Below are 25,306 nucleotides of genomic sequence, written 5' to 3'. Positions count from 1 at the left end.
TCCAGGCTACAAGTCATTGAGCTCACTACGGATAAACTAATGTATGGCATTGTCTCTGTATACAGAGGCAGCCAAGATCAGAGACCAACGTCGAAATATCGGATATCTTCGTGAGCTACTGGAGAAATATGTTAATTCACATACTGTAATCATATGTGGAGACTTTATAGTGAGGACACTGGGAAGGTTATCTATAACAGAAGATAACTGGCACTAAGTGGCTTCTTAAAAGAACACAGGTTGAATATCCAACAGGCTGGATAGACGGAAGCGCATCATAACGGAACAGATTCCACCGTCGTTGACTACTTCGTACACCCCAGGAGCAAACATGCGTTATCTTCTTCTTGTATGGACACTACTCCTGGGAAGTGTAAATTCCCCGATAAAAGGAGATTGCTGTAATGCAATTAATTATCAAGCCACTACAATGTTTCGGACCGCTACCATGTACTACGAGTATATATACTCTTGTAATGGTAGAGAAATGTCAAGCAGCAAACTTCGATGGAAAAGGGTAGATTTGGACATATATACAAGGCGCTCGTAACAGTTGTCCCGAAGGGGATCAAAGTCAAACCTACTGGTTAGTTCTCCATCAACAAAGCTGTGAAGGATGAGAAAAATCCTAACAGGTCTGGAACAAGAAGATTGCGACTAACGACCCAAGCTTCAATTTGGGTATGCTTGGAAAGTCCAACTGGATAACACAGTAGAGATGGTGATACTACCAGGATTATATTTACTCATGAACAAGTAGTGAAGGACATTGATGGTTAGGCTTAGTCGTCTGTCAACAAAGAGTATCTTTAACTACTCACTAAAAAACTGATTACCGGAAGGAATTTCACACTAACACCATCAGTAGGGTAAAATGGGAGGGGAAAACATCGTCGTTGGTCCGTTTCACAAGGAAACAGACAAAGTTGACTGCTAAGTACGGTCGTTTACAGGATATACATCAATTATCTCCTGATACAGAGTACGGAACACTTGTTTGTGGTATAATATTGGGATGATCGGCTGTAGCGACTCAAAATATGCACGCGGAAAAGTTTGAAATAGGAGAAAAGATGCTGTTAAAAATTTGTGAAGACCAGTTTGTATTGTTAACAGAAGTATTTTCCTTTGTCCATAACATCGTATTGCTTAAAAGTGGATGTCATCGTAGAGTCTCTCTGACGATAAATTAAAGATATACAGTAAATATTAGCAAAAGTTCATGGCGAATCACACTTCAATGCTGAGTTCAACAGTTTGTCCTATTTTCAGAATGATTCAGAGTGTACTTATAAAAGAGGCGGTTTTATTCCGAATTCTTTGAATCCATCAGGTTCATCAATATGGAAAGAATGAACAGTAATATCATTCAAATGAAAGCAAAATACATGTCTGTAATTCTGATCCATACAGTCGTGTCAACAGACAATGGATGTTATAACTAGGTCCTTGATTGAAAACTCATTTCCTATTTACAAAACGAAGCAAGAGCTGGCCGATAGCTGAGAAAAGTCCACCTACGCATCCTCTAATTTTCTTTATAATCATATGCTTCAGTTTGAAATCTTTTTAGATTGTCGGTTAATAATAATGGCTAATTTATATATTGGGTTGCAAATCTACATAAAAATTCTCAAAAAATTTGGTTGCCGACTTGGCTTGTTACTCAATGAAACCTTCATTGAAATGTCAAAATTGTATGTAAACTTTATTTCGTATTGTGATATTGTATACTCCTGGTGTAGAATTAATGAAATGGATTTGGAAGAACTGTAGAGTAATGAAGACCCTAGGCCTTTGTAAAAAAAACAATTGATTTCGGATTATGCCAGTTCTGTATCTGAATAAATATGTCAAAAAACCATTTCTAGCATATTATCAACGAGTTATTATTTACCTAGCTACGTCTACAATGTACTTAACCAACTTTTACAATAGACTGATTCACTTCATCTAATCGATAAACATGTCAGAGAAAGAAAAAATATAAAAAGATGAGGAATGGCATCAGTAAAAATTTCATATTGAAAAGGCAGGAAAGTAGCTTTGGAGGAGAGTATTGTTTACAGTAGGAGAGAGTAATTCACTCCAGATGGAGGTGGGTCTCAGGAAGGATTATTATCCATTAGAAACTATTTGAATGGCAAAGCTCAACAGATCCTTGAATATCATTATGTTATCTCCTACAAGTATTAATACCCAATACATTCATTGATGTCAAATCTTCTTTAGAGAAACTGCAACACAGACCATGAATGCAGTCAATATGATGTTTACCAGTATGTATGTGTGAATTCTGTGAAAAAAATGTTCATCTTGGTTTCATTAACACATGATTGAATCGTAGCAGGTTATTGTGTTGATACCATATATTTTACAAAGAGACTGAGACGAAACACCGAACTACCCTGTAACTAGAACAAGTGCAATCAATGATTGCAAAAGCTCAACGGCGGCAGCAATCACACTATGCATTCATTTTTTATGTAAGTATAAGCATGTCATTTTGAAATTGTATGTCACATAATATCGCTCCTAGACCTCTAATGGATGTATAAACCAAATAAGAAGGGTGTGGAATTACAAGCTTTTCAAAACTAACCCTCAAAATCTTTAAAGTGAGTTTTGGTGCCAAAAAAAGTAAGTCCACTAAATGGTAAAAATGGTAAAATGCCAATTTTGTTCTGCATGATTTGCCACAGCATCACTCCTGGATCTCTAATGAATGTATAAACCAAATTAGAAGGGTGATAGGTGTATACTTTTGGACTTACAAACTTTCCAAAAACTTTAAAGTTTTGGGGTGGGAAGCCGATGCGGACGCGGATGCCGGGGTGACAGCATTAGCTCTCGGTTACTCGTAACCGGTGAGCTAATAAAATAAATCACACAACAAAATATAAGTTTTAGACACAAACATTTATTACAAGTAAACATTAATTAAAGATGTTAATAACCCGTTTGAATCAGATTAAGGATCCCTGTCCCAATGACGATGGTAAAACACTGGTCTCCATGAGGCCACTGGTTAATAGCCCTTAACGTTTTCCTTCTAAATTTGATGTGGATTTAATTCTGGCAGGAGTGCCAGGTCACAACTTATCATTGACTGGCCCTCTTATTTAATGCTTTCATCTCAATTTAAACAATCTTAATTGAACTAAATAATAGAAAACCAAATTGATAAACTACAATAGGTCTTGGAAAAGTTTCAAAAGAAACAAGATTTTTTTTAGAATGGTTTTAAATATCATTGCTATTTTAATGTCATACAAAAATTTAACGCATAGTATTTGGTTTGGCGGTGGTGCAAGGATCCTTAAAATAAAGAAAAACATAATTTAGGTAATCTTCTATTAAACATGATTGTATACAGGTCTAGTAGATTCTTTCAAAGTTTAGAAGCTAAGTTGATTTTTGAAATTAATCTCATTCCTAACATTCTTCTCTGTATATCAAATTCAAGGAATGTCACAATGTCTGTACTTCTGAACTTTCTACCAGTGGCAAAAAGTTTCATTCCTGTTAACATAAAATAATTTTACTCATTATCATCAGAATTAGTTTCACTTCCTTCGTTAGAGAAAATGTCTTTTCAATGACTGACACATCATTGCATCTTGTACCAACTTACTTTCATCTATCTAATATCTTTTCTGTAACTTACAACTTCAAAATCCATTCACATTCTCCTTTCATTAAATGATTACAACTTTCTTTCACTTCCTCACATGTCTGTAGCTGACAACTTGACCTTTCACCTTCTCTCATACTGTAAGATATCTTTTCGATACTGAAGTTCACTGAACTTTTTCTGTAACTCTTTTTCTCTGTCTGTCTGTCTCTGTACATCTTCTGTTAATGACTGCAAAATAAAAGGAAAACTGTCAAAGTAACAGTGGAGAAAGACAACAACCACAAAAAATATATTATGCTTTAAACAATTATCAATTTATACCTGATGAAGCTCAGCATTAAAACAATTGTTTTTTTTAATTCAAACTGAAACAAATCAAATATCATTAAAACACGAAAATATATGACAGAGAGGGCAAATTATGTAGTTTTATGCAAATTTTGGAAAATAAATCAATTTCTCAAACAATGGGTAATTCAACTCTCATCATTTTAATTATTGGAACACACTTTTAATAAATTACCAAAGTTTATTTTAATGTAGCATCAATAATAAGTTCACATTGTCACTCTGATGAGAAACTTATGTTTATCTTATTTCTCAGATTGCACACAGTGTTGTATATGAGCAGAACTCACTTCAGATCGTTTAGGTATAGCTCCCAACTCGTGTTGTCGCAGATTCTCAAATGTTTTCAACTCTACAAAGGTCTGCTCAATTTGCTCATACACATCATGGATTTGTTTAATAAAACCTTGGGAACGGGACTGAAAATAAGAAAATATTTCATGATGTTGACTGCAGTTATCATAATTGTTTTACAAGTTGCTTGAAAAAATTAACTTAAAATTAAAATCAACTTAACCAACTTAACTAGTATCTAAAATTCAAAGTTAAGTTATAAAGTATGATAATATGCTGACTTTTTCATTATTAATGACTCTCTGTAATGCCTGTATTTACTTCTTTTAAATTCAACATCTTAAAATATGTCCTTTCAGAAAAAAATAAAACAACAGATGTTACCAAATGCCTGCTATATATTTCAATTTAAGTAGAAAGGGAGACAACCCCAAAATCTCACCTGATAGCCTCCAAGAAGGATCTTCAACCTCTTCTCCAGCTTGGCTGCTTGTTTTGCATCTTTGGTCATGTGTGATCGGTTTCCCTGTAATGTTAGAAGTAACACCCTATATCAGACCAGTCTAGGTATGGTTGTCACAGTTACACGTGTATCAGACCATTCTGGGTATGGTTGTCACAGTTACAGACCAGTCTAGGTATGGTTGTCACAGTTACACGTGTATCAGACCAGTCTAGGTATGGTTGTCACAGTTACATGTGTATCAGACCAGTCTAGGTATGGTTGTCACAGTTACACATGTATCAGACCAGTCTAGGTATGGTTGTCACAGTTACATGTGTTTCAGACCAGTCTAGGTATGGTTGTCACAGTTACAGACCAGTCTAGGTATGGTTGTCACAGTTACACATGTATCAGACCAGTCTAGGTATGGTTGTCACAGTAACACATGTATTAGACCAGTCTAGGTATGGTTGTCACAGTTACACATGTATCAGACCAGTCTAGGTATGGTTGTCACAGTTACAGACCAGTCTAGGTATGGTTGTCACAGTTACAGACCAGTCTAGGTATGGTTGTCACAGTTACAGACCAGTCTAGGTATGGTTGTCACAGTTACACATGTATCAGACCAGTCTAGGTATGGTTGTCACAGTAACACATGTATTAGACCAGTCTAGGTATGGTTGTCACAGTTACACATGTATCAGACCAGTCTAGGTATGGTTGTCACAGTTACAGACCAGTCTAGGTATGGTTGTCACAGTTCACATATTATCCGACCAGTCTAGGTATGGTTGTCACAGTTACAGACCCAGTCTAGGTATGGTTGTCACAGTTACACTGTATCAGACCAGTCTATGTATGGTTGTCACAGTTAACATTGTATCAGACCAGTCTAGGTATGGTAGTCACAGTTACACATGTATCAGACCAGTCTAGGTATGGTTTTGTCACAGTTAAATGGTATCAGACAGTCTAGGTATGGTTTGTCACAGTTACACGTGTATCAGACCAGTCTAGGTATGGTTGTCACAGTTACAGAACAGTCTAGGTATGGTTGTCACAGTTACACGTGTATCAGACCAGTCTAGGTATGGTTGTCACAGTTAAACATGTATCAGACCAGTCTAGGTATGGTTGTCACAGTTACACATGTATCAGACCAGTCTAGGTATGGTTGTCACAGTTACATGTGTTTCAGACCAGTCTAGGTATGGTTGTCACAGTTACAGACCAGTCTAGGTATGGTTGTCACAGTTACACGTGTATCAGACCAGTCTAGGTATGGTTGTCACAGTTACAGACCAGTCTAGGTATGGTTGTCACAGTTACACATGTATCAGACCAGTCTAGGTATGGTTGTCACAGTTACACATGTATCAGACCAGTCTAGGTATGGTTGTCACAGTTACAGACCAGTCTAGGTATGGTTGTCACAGTGACACGTGTATCAGACCAGTCTAGGTATGGTTGTCACAGTTACACGTGTATCAGACCAGTTTAGGTATGGTTGTCACAGTTACAGACCAGTCTAGGTATGGTTGTCACAGTGACACGTGTATCAGACCAGTCTAGGTATGGTTGTCACAGTTACACGTGTATCAGACCAGTTTAGGTATGGTTGTCACAGTTACAGACCAGTCTAGGGATGGTTGTCACAGTTACACATATATCAGACCAGTCTAGGTATGGTTGTCACAGTTACATGTGTATCAGACCAGTCTAGGTATGGTTGTCACAGTTACACGTGTATCAGACCAGTCTAGGTATGGTTGTCACAGTTACATGTGTATCAGACCAGTCTAGGTATGGTTGTCACAGTTACATGTGTATCAGACCAGTCTAGGTATGGTTGTCACAGTTACAGACCAGTCTAGGTATGGTTGTCACAGTGACACGTGTATCAGACCAGTCTAGGTATGGTTGTCACAGTTACATGTGTATCAGACCAGTCTAGGTATGGTTGTCACAGTTACAGACCAGTCTAGGTATGGTTGTCACAGTTACAGACCAGTCTAGGTATGGTTGTCACAGTTACACATGTATCAGACCAGTCTAGGTATGGTTGTCACAGTTACATGTATAACACAGTTTATTGCCACAGTAAATAAATAATCACAACAACAACTTTTCACGTAATATGTAATTTAAAACTGTTTGGTTCCAAAACTGTAGAGGAACTTAAAAACAAGCGTATGAAATATTTTAAACTAGTTTAGAACTTTTAAGCATCATCAGCTTTGTTTAAAGGTGTACTTCTAGTATGCCTTTTTCTGTGTGTTTTTTTTAAAGCTCACATGTTAGGTGTTAGGAGAGGCTCATCAATTTTTGCTTTAATATTTTATTGAAAATTTGGATGACTTTTGATGACCAAATATAAAAAAAAACATCAATTAAATTGACCATAATCAAAACTGACCATAACCAAACCAGAACTTGACCTGCATGATATCATTATTAAACTACAAATCAAATACATTTCTATATCTGTACCTGTTAAAGAGTAAATAAGTGGAAACAAAATTAAGAAAGATTGAGAGCTAAGGGTAACACTATATGCCTCAACCACTGAATGGCAGGGGCATAAAGAGAATAAAGTCATATGAGAAATGTTTGGAAGAGAACTGACCTCCAGACGTTTCTCTAAAGATTCTATACGGTCCTTCTTGTTGGCCAGGTTGGCACGTGTGTATCGGTTCTGTGAGGGAAGATAGAGCACCTGGGAGTAACACTCCTCCCACACCTGGGAGTAGGACTCAATGGACAAGTCACCATGGTTCATCCCGGTCTTCACCACCTCCATCTCTCGCTTCAGCAGCTGCTTCGCCTGGAGAGAGTGACACATACAGTACACTGCAGATGGGTATATCCAGATAAAAAATATGGTGAGGAGTATCAAGTTTATATATATTTGTATACATTATATCATTGCAGTGGATCCCACTTGATATAATATCATACATTAAAGTATCCTACTTACCAAAACATTTTTCCAAGGAAGTTTTCTCTATAATGCAGTAAAATAAATCCAGTTTATCATAAGGTCTGAATTCCAATTATAATATTTTTTTTTCAGTCCTGATTTAGAATAAGATTTATCTATTACTTGATGACATGTGCAGTTATATCAGATTAATTTACTATGACAAACAGATATTCTGCAAATTGTCCAGACAATGTTTTCTAGAAACAGTGAGACAAACAGGCACACTGATAGATAGACAGACAGATGGCAGACAGAAAGACAGACAGGCACACAGTTAGATAGACAGATAGACAGAAAGACAAACAGGCACACAGGTAGATAGACAGATAGACAGAAACACAAACAGGCACACAGGTAGATAGACGGATGGATGGATGGATATACAGACAGACAGACAGGCACATTGACAGACAGACACACAGGTAGACAGACAGATGGATTGATGACTATACAGACAGACAGACACACAGGTAGATAGACAGACAGACAGATTGATGACTATACAGACCATCAGACACACCGATAGACAGACAGACAGATGGATGACTATACTGACAGATAGGTACTCAGGTAGACAGACATATATACTGATTCCTGTTTAGTCTCCCTAACTTGGGGTATAGTTACTAGGATAACTTACCCCATCCAGATCTTCCTCAGTGTAGCTGGCGTAGGGATGCTGCTCCAGGAAAGCTAGATGTTGGGCCTGATTAACCACTCCTTTCTGACTTGGCTTCTTACTGTTGGGGTTGACACCCAGCTGTCCTGGGGTGGGGCTGTATACAGCATCGTAGTGTAGCATAGTCAGCATCTCCTTCTTAATCAGCTCTTCAGCCTGTCAAATTTATATTTATATTATAGTTACGTATATCACATCAATTTTTATGATAAAATAGCTTCCACGCTTCTTTACTTTTATTTCCACATTATGAATACACTTAATTACTTTTACTTCCACATATTAAATACAAACTGCTGTGAAATGATATAGTTATAAAGCCAAGTTCACAGGCTTGACAAATGTTTAGTGTATTAAACTTCACACGTTATGATTATGTAGTACCTATAGTATCACTAGGTCCCATTACATCTCTCTCTCTCTTCCTCTATCTCTCTCTCTCTCTCATAAATAGTTTTGTTTTTAAGTTATACTATTTGACTAATAAATGTCTATACAGTGTTGTCACCCGCCAATCTGTTATTTAAGGAGACATATTTAAATAAGTATTTTCATACTTTTTTCTGAATCCTTTTATTATTATGTATCATATATATAACATGTAAATATTGAATAAAATATTGTTTAAACTAAACTTCACACAGAAAAACTTAAATATCAATATGAGTTTTTTTTTTGTAATTAAGGAACGCATCTAAAGAAAATGGAAATAAATCACTTAAAAAAACATCCAAGACATCAGGAAGGAGTGTTTCTCAACATTCAACAGCTTCAAAACATAAGTAAGCTTATAAACTTTTATTTCTTGCCGACAGCCAAGAACTTTTACTGAAGCAACTAAATAATCAATGACAATTAAAATGGGGTATTGGACTAAGACAGACGTCTACCTTTTGTAGTTCCATCAGAGGTGGGTCGCCCTGTCCAACAACACGGAGAATATTTTTGTTAATATCCGATGGTCGTGGAAGGTCCAACTGAACTGCCTGAGAACGAAGTCTCAACTCCTTCATACCTGTAATCAAAATTCAATGTGGTCTATCATTTTAATGTTAATCTTTATAAGGCCACAAAAACAAGCGATCCCAGAGGGATCGTGGTGCCCAACATTGAATGATCCATAACAGTCAAATGAAAGACTGATCTTTTCTCTTCTTTTCCCTTCTTTCACTCTTCCTTCAAAGCATTTAATACTAACTTAATAACTTTATATACCATTATATAGCAGGAGTAACCTGCAATTGTCAAAATCCAAGATGGCCATACTCTTTGTCATCCATTTAGTTCTTTCAATCAGACTTGCATGCACAACTGGAGACCAAGGGGAACCTCTACATTCAAATTTGAGAAAGACCTATAATAGCCATTTGGTACTTTACAAAATTGTTAATGAAGTTTCAATTATCAAAATCGCAAAACAGCTGCCTGTTGGCCATGTTGTTGTCAGGTTGGTCCTATACAGGAATATTCATAACAGGGGATCAAGGTGGAATAAGTTCTGTCAGAAAGGAAACTGCTAAAGTGGCGATACAAATTTGAAATGATGGATATGGAAGCACAATACGTCCCACTATATCTCATTGCTGTACAAATTGTAAACTGATAACAAACACCCACTAATTATCACAGCTGTGACCCATTCCTGTCAGGATAACAATGAAACATTTTTTGTGGAGAGGAGAGGGTAGGTAATATTTAAGTAAAGCTTTACTCCAATGAAGGACAAATGTTGTGGTGACTACTGAGTGGGCCTGTAAGGTTCATAACAAATGATGGCATATGTGCCTCCTACTTCATTAAATAACTTTTGGGTGAGATTTACGTTTGGCATGCTGGATTTCCTCGTAATGTTGGTCTAAATCAGCCTGATCCTCTACATATGTGTCTGTCTCCATCTGATCGTCACCTGCCTGCTCCATGTCCTCAGGGACCACAATCTCGTAGTCATTCTTAGGACGTGGCAGACTGGCCAGGCCTTGTTTCAGCTGTTTTTTCAGGTCTTGCTGCAGATAGAAGTAAGTGTAAATACTTAACCAGGTTTTACATATAATTCATCGGCATCAGCCACAATTCATTTTATTCTTTACACATTTTAAAGACATAACTTCTAATTTCTTTCAAATTTCGCCATCAGCATTTTGACCCATGATATCTCTCTACCAAAGTTGCATGTTAATTAGGGTTTTTTCCTAGTAAAATACATATTAAATGGCATACTCCAGAAATTCTAAGAATGGTTGTGCTGGAGAAAATGTTGTTTATTTGATGGGTACTTTTTAAATTAATTTACCTCTATATGTGGTCCATGTTTGACAAACCTGGATCCAGCGTTTCCATTGCATAAATATTATTTTGACTGGATAACAATTGTCTCAGGTTTGGGGAGTAAACAGAAGTGATGTATTCAAATATGCAAAAATACATCAAAAACTCACAGTTAATCTAAAAGTGGTTATTTTAAGTATCTCATAAATCCTCTAAGTCAGGGCATCCAGTAGACCCTTGAGAGTATGTTTTTGACTCTTCAAAATCAGATTTGACTCTTGAGTTTGAAGGAGCATGTCTATTTGACATAATGTTTTGACCCTTCATATATCTGTGAAAAGTTGATTTGACTCTGAAATTGCTAAAAGTCAAGGGTCAACTGGATGCCCTGTAAGTATGATTTATATCTTACAGCCAAAAACCAAAATTCTTTCATAATATGCTGAAGACATAATAGGCGAAGTTAATCATCTCTTACCTGGTAGTATTGGTCGCTGACTGCCATGTCAAAGTTCTCCTCCGGCTGGTTGATATTGAGCTTGTCCCTAACAGGAGTCCTCAGTGGCGTTTGTTGTCCGGGCATTCCCCGGGGGGTCATTCCACCCATCTGAGGGGTCATACCTATATTGAATGAACAAAATTAGAAATCATTTTCTTATTCTTGATTAACCTCAGTGTTTCGTCTGTGTCTTTATAAATTTAAAATCAATAAATATATAACCTGAATGCATGGTCTTTCAGACTCTTTAATACATTAAGTGCTCAGTGATAAATTTCACAATACCAAAGAGTCTTAGCCTACATATAAACTTACCTGTCCCTCATCGAGGCCCGGGGGTCCTCATGGGTGCAGTAACATGTTGTTGGGGTCTATACATAAACTTACCTGGTCCCTCGCTGGCCCTGGGGTCCTCATGGGTACAATAATCATGGTGTTGGTGTCTATATATAAACTTACCTGTCCCTCATCGAGGCCCAGGGGTCCTCATGGGTGCAGTAACATGCTGTTGGGGGTCTATACATAAACTTACCTGTCCCTTGCTGGCCCGGGGTCCTCATGGGTACAATAATTGTGGTGTTGGTGTCTAAATATAAACTTACCTGGTCCCTCGCCTGGCCCAGGGGTTCTCATAGGTGTGGTTATCATGGTGTTGGGGGTCTGTGGTAGGTTGTGTTTAGGAGTGACACTACTGAAGTCGGACTCTGTGAGAGGTGTGTTAAGGCCGCCCTTGAGGGGTGTGTCCACCACTGTCAAGGCCATGATGTTCTGTGCTTCCTGTAAACAGCAGGGTCAGTTAGTTCTGTATTTATTTATATCTATAAGGTTAGTGTCCAAACATCTCTCAAAAGTAATTGTAGAATATATTATTATTATAACACTAGTCACATGGAGACTCCAGTGACTAATTCATGCTGAGTTATTGTATCCCTCGAACAGATTTAAAAAAATAAAATAATATTGTATAACATTTTTTATCAAAACTAATTCAGATCAAGAACTATGTGTGTTGAAATTAACTATATACCATAATAATATTGTAAAATTACTAAGTTATATACCTGGATGATATTGTCCTGTAAAGCCGGAGTCCTGGGGGTGCGGAGGTTGGCAGCTGTGGGGTTAAGGCTGTAGTCCTGAAGTAGGGCCTGACTTGCCCCGTCCTGGGTACCACTCTCCTCTGCCTGTTGACGGGCATATTCACTTGCCTGACCTACCTTCACGACCTAGTGGAACATAATCAAATTATAACAAACATTATATAAATATATTATTAGACTAGCCGACAACAGGACTGCTACCCTTTATTTTTGTAGGTAAAACAGCAGTAGACATTTTGTCATGGTTGGAACATCTTATGGTACAATGAATACCAGTTTTAATTTCCCACTGTCCATTCAGTAATATTGATTTACATAATGAGGATGGAAAGTAAAACTTTGTGTGGTGTAAACCTGATCCAGTATAAAGTTATGCAACTTAGAATTAAAGGATGCCATCACTGACATTTCTAGTACTAAATAATCTTAATAGTATGTTGACAATATCAAGACTAATCACAGCAGTAAGTGTACATGACAGGATAGTGATTCAGCAGAATCGAGAGTAACACTTTAATTTGGTTTGGTATAAAATGTAGGCTTGTCATTGACTGACGTTAGCTCAACAATTCTGGTCTCTCAAGTTTACCTCCTCAAGTTCTGCATCCGATATCTGAGGAGACGGCAACACCAACTTACTCCTTTTCTTTACAGGTTCCTGAAAACTGATTCAACAACAGGTGTTGTCATCATTGTTCATAAATATATACATCAATCATTATAAACAGCAGCCAAATATATAGTCAGAAGGTTGATGTGTAATAGCAATGATTTAACCTGAGAAAGTATATTTCTAATTAAACTTTCAAACATGCCATATTCCCTTAAAAAGTATATAATCTATTAACAGAATTCCCAGACAACAGATATCCCAGGAGTATACTTCAACTATAAGGTACATACTTGCTTTGGCTGGCAATGGCACCTGGTAGGTCATTCTCTTTCCTCTTCTTCTGTTTTTGTTTGTCCTTCCTTCGCTCTTTCTAGTAATGAAAATAAAGACATAATTATAATTATCTATGATATTTTTTCAAAAAAACGTTTGTTCTGCTATCATTCATTCTCTAATAGGGGATGGGAAATCTTGGTCACTAGTCTTGATAGTCAGGCAGTTGTGTAATACAGGTTTATATGTGAACAATGGCTTGCAGACAGCATAACTCCCTTGGAGTAAGCTACTTATCATGAAACTTAATACACTTGTTCATAACCATCATCTCTTTTACAACTTACAAGTTCACCTTTCTCCCAACTGATGTAGAAACAAGGCTACTGTTACTATAAATAGAATTTGGATGGCCTTGTTCTACTGACTAATTTTAATCCAAAATAGGGACCAAAATGATGTCATTGTTACTTTAGACAAATATTCAATCACAACAAGCTCAGGATAGGCTTATCTTTATTATCTGTGTGTCTACCAGTTCCGTCCGAACATGTGGGCTTCCTCACAAAACTTTACATGCTTGTTTCATTTCTGATATATTACTAGCACAGGGGATAAGTAAGTTACTAGCACAGGGGATAACTATTGCCTGTAATGTCCTGTTTCTATTTTGAGTATATTAAATGAACTGATGTTGAGTGTAACACAATAACTTCTGGACTAGAATGTGTGGGAGTTAAAATCAAAGGGCCAAAGGCCCTGAGAAACGTCAGGGTCTGAGGTCATATTATAAGAAATCTAAAATTGGATTTTATAGTCAGACAGTTACATTTGTATCAGATGAAATGTCTTCATCTGGCCCTGGTATTTCTATTCTATATACATGTATATTCAAGAAAACATGTACAGTGGAACCTCTATAAACCGAACATGCACGGGACATGGATATTTGTTCGGTTTACAGAGGGTTCGGTTTTGAGAAGTTGATCGAAATGACCCGGTCGAATTCCGGATATAATTGACCCGACGATGTTTTGTTACTAGATGGTAAAACCGGCACTAAGCTTACTGTACGTACGTTGACAATTTTGGTTTTTTTGAAGAATATGAATATCATGGAAGTAAATCAATGCATATATTGCAGATTATTAATAAATGAAAATGACTATAACCGTAGTTATATACAGTACTTGTACATGTAACTGCAATTCACGATCGACCTACAATCTGTTACGTACGACTGAAGCTTCGCCATGTGGTGGGGCCCGATAAGGGGTACATGTATTTGACACATTATAATAAAGAACAAACACGTAAAACATTTTGAATAATTTAATATGTATTTTCAATCTCAAATAAACGCATACAACAAACTTGTGCATTTGCTTTCATTATGAAACGCATTGGAAAGAAAATTAAGTCAAGTTCTTTGAAATAAAATATTTTACGTCTTACGATACTGTACACACTTATATTCTGCATAATGTAGTTAATCCAAGAATGAATGGCGCACAGACTTTATGTCACTTATGTATCGGGATAATATCTATAAATCACTAGAAGTTCAATTATAACAAATCCCAACGAATTACGTGTATTGTATGAAACAAAAAAGTCACAAAGTCATATTGAACGAATAAATCCATGAAATGAAAAAAAAACAAAACACACAGGATTTTGTCAATGTCTAATGCCTCAGCAAAAACGTGTCCAATGTAGACTGTTTCTTCTTACACTGTTCTCGCACCATGATATCTTCACTAAGCACATGTAAATCCTGTGATATGTTCAGAAAACGATCGTCTTTACACAGCGCGTATTGTCGTAATCGTCGCGAGAACTCGGAAATCTCGGAAAGGGATAATGATGGCTGATCAGTGGATACTAACGTTATAGCCTCGTCCTCTGAATTGTCGTCAGCTGCTGTATCAGTAACTACGATGTGCATGTTGAGAAGGGTCTCTTCCCAGGCCTCTCCATCATCCTCAACAGGAATATCATTATCAAAGGTCACTAAAGTGTCCTGATCTATATCTGCTGACCTGGCAATGGGTATCAGTTGTCCCAGTGGAATGTCGTCTTCGTCATCATCATCATCGTCATCATCGCCGGCACTGATAGGAGGAACACAGAATCCGGAGAGGGCAAAACACTTCTGTATGGTCTCCGGGCGAGTCTCGTTCCATGCATCGCGTATCCAGAAGAGAGCATCAAGCACAGTGATTTGCTTACATAGTTCCGAGACACTATCTACTCTGTCAATCTCTGCAACTAGACTCTTCATCATCTTGGACCGGTAACGAGCTTTAAACGCACGGATAATTCCCTGGTCCAGAGGTTGGAGATGAGATGTACAGTTAGCTGGGAGGAACTTGAGACTCACATTATCTAGCTTAATGTCCTTTGCGTGAGATGTGGCATTGTCCAAAAACATCAAAATTGTCCGGTTTTGTCGTTTCATTCGCCTGTCAACACTCTTTATCCATTCCTCGAAAATGTAGCTATCCATCCAAGCCTTGCGGTTATGATTCCAGGTCACGGGCATCTTGGACGATTTAAGATTACGAAAGCATCTTGGCTGCTTAGCCTTGCCGATAACTAGAGGGGTCAGTTTCTCTCCCGTAGCACTGCAGGCAAACATCACAGTTAAACGTTCCTTTGAATTCTTTACACCTTTCGACGAGGAACCTTTCTGAGATAAGGTTTTATCAGGCAAGGCGCGGAAATATAGTCCAGTTTCATCACAATTGAAAATGTCACATTTGTCATAGCCCTCACATATGTTCGGAAGTTCCTGTTTGTAGTCTCCAACAACTTTAGGGTTCACACCGGCACTTTCACCACTGACTTTGAAAGCTTTAATTGAATGTCTGCTTTTAAATTTATCTAACCATCCATTGGACGCCTTAAAGTCCGGGATCTGTAGCTTTTCAGCGAATTCCAAGGACTTTTGTTGCAAGATGGGTCCAGACAATGGAATCGACTTCTCCCGAGCTTGACGAAACCAATTCCACATAAGTTCATTCAGTTGTTCATACTTCGTCGATGTCGGAAAACGAAATCTATTCCCGTTGCTCTTTTCTTCTAAATCTTTCAAATAACTGTCCTTTCTTTTTAATATGTCGGACACCGTGCTCTTTCCAACACCATACTTTTCACTCAGCTGTTTGTAGGTTAGTTTTGGCAAAGTCTGAGAATCTTTAATAAGTTTGATCTTGTCATCAAATGATAATTCTATACGTCGTCGTTTAGCAGGCGGCTTAGACATTTTTCTTCAAATATCGATCAGTTATTAACGTGGCGATCGCTAACGTAAAAATGACACCTATTAATTTTGATTAGAATTACGATGTGCCATGGTAAATTTTCATTGGTCAGGCCAGGTTTTTTTTGTTTATTTGTAAAAAGAAAAATTACCCAATCTCTGTTACATTTGTTTTGAGTATACATGCTAATTATTTCACAAAAACGGAATTCGAATGATATGAAAGTGTGTGAAGATGTGTTGTTTCAATATTAATTACAATCGATCAGTCGATACCGGTCGTATCCCTACATCGGTATAAAAACAAATAGGACACTGGCTTCCTTTCAGTGTGTATATTTCTGACCCTGTAAAAACACCCACTTTGGGCCTCATTTATATTAAATGCGAAACTCCGGCTTTCTATAGCTCTACTTGTATTGAGAAGATAAACACTCCGCCATGCTTCAATGAAGTGTGGTATTGTTTCATAATTATCGTGTTGATTATACCATGTACACTATCATCATAATACCCCTCGGGGTATGTATTGGATACCTGTACAAATCACCTATATGTATACGCTGGTCACGACACATAATTAGTAGGCTTAACACAATACCCGTCACAGGTGTTGTTTCACGGTTGACCGACCGGACCTCGTGGCATGATCGCTCAGGTAAGGCCGGTTTTCAGAAGTAATTTTTCGTATATTTTAACAGGGACCGGACACAAAATTGGTCCGGTGTTCGGAATTCAGAGGGTTCGGTATTTGGAAGTTTTTTAATACTATAATAAAGAAGGAACCATTCCGTACATTGCCAATTCATTCGGTATTCAGAGGTGTTCGGTTTTTAGAAGGTTCGGTTTTCGGAAGTTGCACTGTATATATATATATCAGCTGACAACTTTACAATAGCGGAGTATAGTTCTTTCCCCATTTCTTTAATGCTTGAGAAAGATTATTGATATACTCCTGAATCAGTACAGCTGCTTGTAAACTTTGAAAAAAGAAACAACTGAGCGACAAACGGTCTATTAACAGTACATTATAGTCACGGATCATAATCATTAGATTCTTTTCAAACAACAAATAATAACCTTATTTAATAAAATCCTCAGGAAAAACGGCAAGGTAGTTTGTTAAAACTTGCCCTCAATTCATGGTCATATTTCTTGCGTATTCTAGCGACTTACAAATGGTTTAGTTACAGTAGACATAACTGCCATTTTGGCTGACTAGTGAAGAGTCACGTGACAGCTCAAGTTATCTCGTGGAATGCTCGGGTGCATTTGACTACGTAAATAGGATTGGTTTTAAGCTATCAAATGTTCCTGCATATGAACTCATGATAAACAGATAGATGTGAATAGTTTCTCTGTGAATGCATGTAAATTTCCACGACGATCAAACTGATTTTTCTACTTTCGTTTTCAAGGCAGTATCGAGACAGAACTACGTAATCCTACGCCAGGGAAATTGCATATACATGTACTGACGAGGAAAAAGGTTAATAATTATACTCTAAAATAGTCTAGAACACCAAACATTAACATTTCATTTTAAATAATTGCAGTAAACACGGTTTACATCACTTAAATTGTGTCAATAATTGCTATCAAAATAGGAACTATATTAGGCTGCGGAAGTATATCATTTGTATGACAGAAAAGAGGAATAGTTAGCCGGAACAGATCTGTCAGTAACAACATTTCCCCACCACGCCTATAACGGCAGGTGCCAAAGGCACCCTGACGTTAAAAATGAGCAGTGATCAAATAATAAGGACAGATCAATGTGTGTAGACTCAATGACCAATATAGTTCCAATTACCTCCTCTTTGTCAGATCTACGCTCTCCCTCCAGGTTTTGTTGTCTCAGACGCTTGAAGTTAGGTTCCTCTGCCACATAAACCTCCTCAGTTGTGTCATAGAAACCTGTGTACAATCAGTAATTAAAGTCAGAAAAGTCACATTTTGTAACATAATATTGTCTCAATAATCCGATTTACTTAAGTTTCATCCAAAAAGCACTTTAAGCAGTTCAAGACTGAATAAGTACATTCCAGAACTCAGTGATGTGATTAACATCTGACCACTGTGTCACTGACCTAAGGATTATGACCTTATGTATAATACTGTTAGCCAGCTGTATGGTACACAACACATTGCAGACTTTTAATGGAATCATCTTCTGTAGTTCAGAAATTATGGTCTGCACAATTGTGAACAGCAGAGTATACAGTGATTCTGATAAGAGTAAACATACTGATGGTACATATCTCTCTCTCAATAACAGTGTTGAATGCCCAACTCACTGTGATTGATTTTAAATATTACCTGGAGCTGGTTTCTTTTCAAATGGGATTTCGGCATTGTAGTCTACTCCTCTCTTTTTCTTTCTCTGTTTCTTGATGCTGTAAGTTGTACAAGCATAATGAAGTATAATACAGTCAGAAAATCATTTGAGTATATATAGAGATTTGATGGACAGAAACAGGTTTGTTATTGATAGCAATTAGAAAACTAATACAAAACACAACTGTAATACACTTCTTTCTTTTTCCTCAATAGATACAAATTCAAACAATAGAAGCAATAGTATATATATATACAGGGCATCCAGTAGGATTAAAATCTCAAGAGTCAGTGACCCTCAGCTCTGAAATCCTGAGAGTCAAATCAAAATCCTGAGAGTCAAAATATGAAATTCTCAAACTTGCATTTAATCGTCTCCAAAGGTAAACTGATAAAAGTGTCTTCTTCTTTTTTAAATTATAATTAATTGAATAATATTCAAAAGAATTTAGTTCATCTTAATTAATTATCCAATATTTGTTTTTTATGAAATAAATAAAAGTATTTTTAAAATTTAAACTTTCTTTTAATTAAATATTTTTGCTTGAATAAGATACAATTAAAAATTATATATTTTTGTTTGAATAAAGTATAATTAAAACAATTAATTTTTATTTGATTTAAATAACTGAAATAAATTTCTTGTAAGCCTTTTAACAAAAAAAATTGTATCACAGTTTTCTTGCTGAAATTATGTTTAAATTTGTTACATTGGTTAAGCATAATTTGTAAAACCATCATTTTATTTCTTTTTTTTTTAATCTGCTCAGCCTTTAGGGGTTATTTTTGTATGCTAATCATGTTTTCATATTTGCCGCCAAAATGTAACATGAATGATTTACGCTTCCCACTCTGTCACAAGCACTGCAGAGGTCATGTACATGTAAGGTTATTCAGGTTACCAACAAAATGGCTGCCGCCTGTGTTGGCATGCTGCAAACGATCTCATTCTTGTTATGTACATGATTGAACGTTATCACAAACATATGTTACATTTATTTGTTTGGATGGGAATCTACTATAGCTTACTTATTTCATTTATTAAAATGTGATTGCTTAGAACAAAGTGCAGATTGGTCACTACAGGTAGGTACAGTGGATACTTCACCTGTGCCTCAATTTGGCAATCGGCAGTTGGATTAGTCACAGTTGAGTGGCTCTTTTAATTGACTCCTAGGGTATTCTACTAATATTAGTGTCACTGACCACAGCAAATATACCCTTTGTTGAGCCTGGGTATTGGACAACACACAGACTAATTACAGTGGTGGTCAAAATGTGAAGCGTCAGATTGACGCACGGCATGCAAAAGTCGTGCGTCAAATTAAATTTTGCTGCGTCATTGACCCGAGGTCTCGGGTTAATGGATGCCCTGTATATATATTTAGTTCAAACACCTGCAGATGACCAGTAAGGCTGAAAGCGTTTGTGTTATTGATTGCAATTGTTTGTCACGTTGAATCTTTTTTGTTTATATATACATGTATATTTAGTGTTAAATGCATTTATATATATTATTTGACATTCACCAGCCATAAATTCTCTGTACAAAGCATTCTCATTTAATAGAGGCATAAATGTCTGAATACTTCAATAATATACAAAACAACATCCCAAGATCAGACTAGTTATCTCCCTTACTTACTCTATGCCTGCTGCTCTAAGCTCCCGTCTTTTCTGTAAAGCTGCCAATCGCCTGTAATTATAAGATATTGGTGTTGACTAGACTTCCAAAGAAAGTAATTCATTTGATGATGGGATTATTGTCTCATTACTGCAAAATCTTTTTCAAAGATACAGTATCATTCTATCATACAAACGTCAATAGTTGTTCACAAGTTGACAGTTCAGAAGTGATTCTAACTTGATTTCTCTAAGAATGTGTAATTGGTCAATAAAACACTTAATGGCTGCTTTGTATTTTCTGTATGACATATCTACATTACCTAGCCTCCTCCAGTTGTTTTTCCCTAGCTTTGCGTTTGGCTTTTTTACCCTGTGTGTTTGCAAGCCTAGCTCTGGCTTCGGACAACATCTCCAACTCTATAAGAGGCAGAAAGAAAGACAAATCATTTATTTATTGATTCTCCCCGAGACTATATTTCATAAATTTATAAACATCTCTAGTTTTTTTCATAACTAACCAACACAAAGTATGATATAAATGGTAATCATATGATATGTTTATATGTGACTGTCTTATTACATTAGACTGAAAAAAATGACATTCCTCCATTCAGACATCCATATTAATTATAACAGATAAAATGTATATTCTAAAAGAGTGTACAGAACATCATATTCCAGATACAACTCAAATCACACACCATCTTCATCCATGTCGACTGGGTCTGGCTTTGCTGGTTTTGTTTCAGGATTGGGATCAATCTCCCCAGGCCTAAGTTTCCTTGGGTCATCCTCAGATTCATCTCGATTCTGTGCTTTGTCACTAAAATATAACAAAATAATACTTACACATACAGAAGATTTTTTCTGAGCATACTGGTAACTACATTTAAAACCTTGAAATTATGCATCATAACTAATTATAAAATTTATTTTCATGGAAATATTTTTTACAATATATATATTTTTGAAACAATTTTCAAAATAAAGAGAATCCTATAACATACAGTAGGTATTCATAGTGCTCTAGACACTGGGCAGCGGTACGTCCAATAATTGGGGCGATTGTCCTCCATTGTGTAGGCATCAACTTGGCCAAATGTAACAATTTTTCCTCTTCCTCTCTGCTCCATTCAGTCTTCTTAATACTTGGATCCAGCCATTCAAACCTAAAATAAAATGTTGATTTTGTACATGTACATTAACCATAATACTTTACCCTATCAACACTTTTAATACACCCAAACACATGTAGCATTTTTAAAACTTTCAATGAATGCCTACATTTTGTGTCAAAATATGATGCAAATATGATGCAAGTCATTCCAAAATTACATAGAGTTTGGATGCATAAAATCTTGCCTAAAATTTAATATGTTAACATTTAATAAGAGCAATGACAATTCAGAAATTCCTGTAGTGTGTACATGTACAGTTATTGTATTGTAGATCTGGAGTGGTTTGATCACTGATCAGCTTAACTAGTTTGAGTAACTATCTAAAGTTTGGAAGTATCAGCTTCAAATCTCAGTTTTACCCATTGTATTTATAGCCATGGTTGACAAGAAGGTAATGACGAACCTTGGTTGGCCTTGTTGAGGTAATGCAGATATGTATGCAGACCTGTCAAGTACCCCGCATTTTGCGGGTCACTCCCGGAAAATCGGTCTATAACCTGCAGACAGAAATAGCACCCGACGGGTGTTTTGAATCTCCCGCATTTCAGTAAGATCTCATTTTCGTGCGAGCTACCTCGGATTTTTTCTTTGACGCGTAGGAACACAATTTGAGACACCGAACAGATAATCCAATAACAACAAAAATGGCGTGTACGAAGACTTGCACAGGTAAGTGTTAATACTAATAATTCAGGGGTGTAAAAATCCACTTGCCCGACGCCCGGGACAAGTAGTTTTTGAGTTCGGGCAAGTGAAAAATGTTGGTGTACTTGCCCTGGGCAAATGAAAAAAATATTGTCTCTATCTTAACTTTCATGTTGGATTTCCAGAATCCCGTGTTTTATGTGATTCAGAAGAATTATTGTAGTGGAATTGGATATATTGAAATATATTAAAAACGTAACAATTAGCTATTGAAACTACTTTATTTTCGTGTCTGAAATGAAAATTCTAAAGCCGAGGTAACTAGGTCGCCAGAGGCACATTCAGTTCAAAGACATTTTAAGGACATTTATGCTGATAAAAATAATAGAAACTGCATCTGAAGTATGAAATAGTGATGCACACAGTTAACTTACCGCAATCTATGCCTAAATGTTCTTATAAGACAACAGCAAAAGGTTTTAACTTGTGAAAACGATCTTTGTTTATGCTTGCTGGAAGTACAATTTGGCAACTAATAATGAAGACGGAATCCGGACCAAAAGTTCCGGAATTGAAAAATAATATAGAAAAACTATAATTTTAATGCTTGTGGTTCACAATTAATTATAAAATAATTCTTTCAATTTGAGATGAATATTTTTGAAGGAATGAAATACTGATTGCTGTGATTATCAACCTTCCACCAATGTTTTGAAGATGGCAAAAACAGCTACAACAACTTACAATGTAAAACATTCATGTAAATGAATGAAGTATGCATAGAAATGCTTATTAAATGACACATGTTGATAATTTTTTTCAGTTTTATTGTTTTTATTTCAAGTGAAATGCCGTTACGCGCAATGACCTGCATTGGAGTGCTATGACCTGCATTTTTATGAGTAATGACCTGCATTTTGTTCATGAGAACTTGACAGGTCTGTGTATGGCAAAGAAATCATCTAAAGGCCAGAATTCAATAGTCATATCAAGACTTGTAAATATGTATGCAATTCATTATACCAATTTTCTTACCATCTGGCTTTACACTGTTTCGCAGACTTTCTGTGCAACAATGATGCTATTCTGGCCCACTGGTTTTTCCCATATTTCATAACAGCGGCCTTCAGAATTTCATCCTGTAATTAAAACAAGCATGCATGTGTGAAGTTCAAATACTTGTGAAGTTGTTGAACGTATTTTATTATTTTGATTTGTTGGAAGCATACAATGTTTCATTTATTTTTCGCTCCCTTTAATTTATAAACCTTAGATTACCTTGCCAGACTAACTCAGTAGATACAAGGTAGAAGTCATTTCTCATTCTTTTGTAGACCATGTTCACATTTGATTTTATGGACGTGTGATTTTACCTGTGAGTCTCACCTTAGAGGGATGGCTACTGAGCTCACGAATAGACCATGCGCTACTATATAAACAACATAATATCACAACAGTGACCAGATAAACAGTAGCCTATGTTTTGCATATGTGTAACTATATCATTTGTGGAAGAAACTGTTTAAGATTTAGTTTTGTTTACACCCCCCCCCCCCCCCCCCCCCTTCCAGCGCACACGTTGATTGCAAATGTACAAGAAAACCCCCTGTTGTTAAAACTACACTGTAGTCATCACAGTATCTTTGTGAGTTGCTATATTACCTCAGTGTTCCGCCACACACCGCCCTTGATCATAATCCTCGGCATCTTGTTTTTTGTAGTGGAGCCTGGTGACTCCGAACACTGCAAAACGTCTCACACACGACTTCCGGCCTTGGCTCTCGTTTTTCTCTCGTTTTGTACGAGATCTGTAAATCTTTCGGGTGTCATCGGACTCCATCCATGTTCCGATTGAAAGTAATCCCAGCGCCACAAAACAACTTTGTGAGTTTCAGTCTAAAGAAATCAATCGAGCGGTGCTCTAATAATCATATGGGATGCATTTCATTAATAATACTCTAGTGATGAATCGGATTGTCATTTACAACGTTGATGACGAAAAATCTTCATGCTTTTTGGTCTACTTTCATCACAGGGGTTCTTCTGAAATATTTTCAATTTCTTTCTGGTCGAAATCATTGATAGGCTTGATACAGATAGAATGTTGTTGATAACAACGAAAAAGTACAGTGTATTAAATGTCTATGCCATGGACATATAATAATTGTACATATCCCTGTCTATGATGGTAATTGTTTAAATGTCTTCTCTTATAACTTTATTATTGTTTTAACATCCTATCAACAGCAAAAGGTAATTTAACTTTTAAGGACAGCCTCCCGTGCCTGCGACATGCACGTGTGTGTTAAGTGCGCATGAGTGTTTTAAGAGGCTGCAGTATGATTGTGTTAAGTCTCTTTGTGATAGTCCGAAACTTTTTACATGTAACTCATTGAAGCACCCAGCAGGACACCCCACTCAGTCACATTACACTGACAACAGGCAAACCAAAAATGCTGAATGCTAAGCAAGAATAGCAAATACTATTTTTAAAGACTAGTATGTCTCGGCCAGGGGACAGAAACCAAAGCCTTCCTCCCAGGGGTGAAAGCTCAACTAGTACTGAAGGCCAAAACTTAGTGAGGCATTGTCAAGGAGAATTAGGAAGAAGAAAGTTGTTCAGTAAGAGCAAAAAAGATAAGATCCCAAATTTAGTCCCCTCTTGTGAATTCTTATGCCCTACCAGCAGGACAGGTATTCATATCTAAAACAAGAGTAAGAAATTGGGAATCTCTTTGACAGAAGGGTTCACAGAAAAAAAGGAGGAAAGCTGGATCAAGTTCTTGACAAAGAAAATGAAAATTAAATGAAGTCCATCTGTATAATTAAATGGACTTTCTGAAAATAAGTAAGGTCCTTGTTATTATTTGTTTTTCAAAATATAGGAAGGAAGCCAACAGTGTTTAGACATGTACGGCCGGGGTTTGATTCTTTGATCGGATGTGAAAAGGTTACCTGGTACATATGGAGTCGCCTGCCTGACCACATAGGTACTCCAGTTTCCTCCTGCAGTATCTAAGTGCTTCCATCTGGACCACAATGTATGATTAATGTAAGTTAGTATAACTTGTTTCACAACTGTTCTAAAACAAACAAAAGTTTACACAACTGGTAAC

At 36.7% G+C, this 25,306-nt stretch overlaps 1 protein-coding gene across 1 annotated transcript; it reads right to left on the bottom strand.

The window, feature by feature from the left end:
• Positions 1–2,900: 2,900 nt before the first annotated feature.
• LOC117327472 (cell division cycle 5-like protein) lies at positions 2,901–23,997 on the bottom strand. Its single transcript, XM_033884475.1, has 20 exons — positions 23,853–23,997; positions 23,226–23,329; positions 21,375–21,536; positions 21,069–21,190; positions 20,688–20,784; positions 20,387–20,437; positions 18,724–18,800; positions 18,218–18,321; positions 13,157–13,236; positions 12,843–12,918; positions 12,215–12,379; positions 11,756–11,930; positions 11,133–11,275; positions 10,212–10,392; positions 9,280–9,404; positions 8,351–8,545; positions 7,354–7,551; positions 4,722–4,805; positions 4,276–4,404; positions 2,901–3,865 (listed from the first exon to the last, which is right to left on the bottom strand). Exons 1-20 carry the CDS (start codon positions 23,895–23,897, stop codon positions 3,758–3,760), a joined length of 2,421 nt encoding a protein of 806 aa, XP_033740366.1. The 5' UTR covers positions 23,898–23,997; the 3' UTR covers positions 2,901–3,757.
• Positions 23,998–25,306: the final 1,309 nt, after the last annotated feature.

The sequence above is a fragment of the Pecten maximus genome, chromosome 5 (genome assembly GCF_902652985.1).
Source record: "Pecten maximus chromosome 5, xPecMax1.1, whole genome shotgun sequence".
Classification (NCBI taxonomy): Eukaryota; Metazoa; Mollusca; class Bivalvia; order Pectinida; family Pectinidae; genus Pecten; species Pecten maximus.
This window is presented reverse-complemented; position numbering and strand designations above follow the sequence as displayed.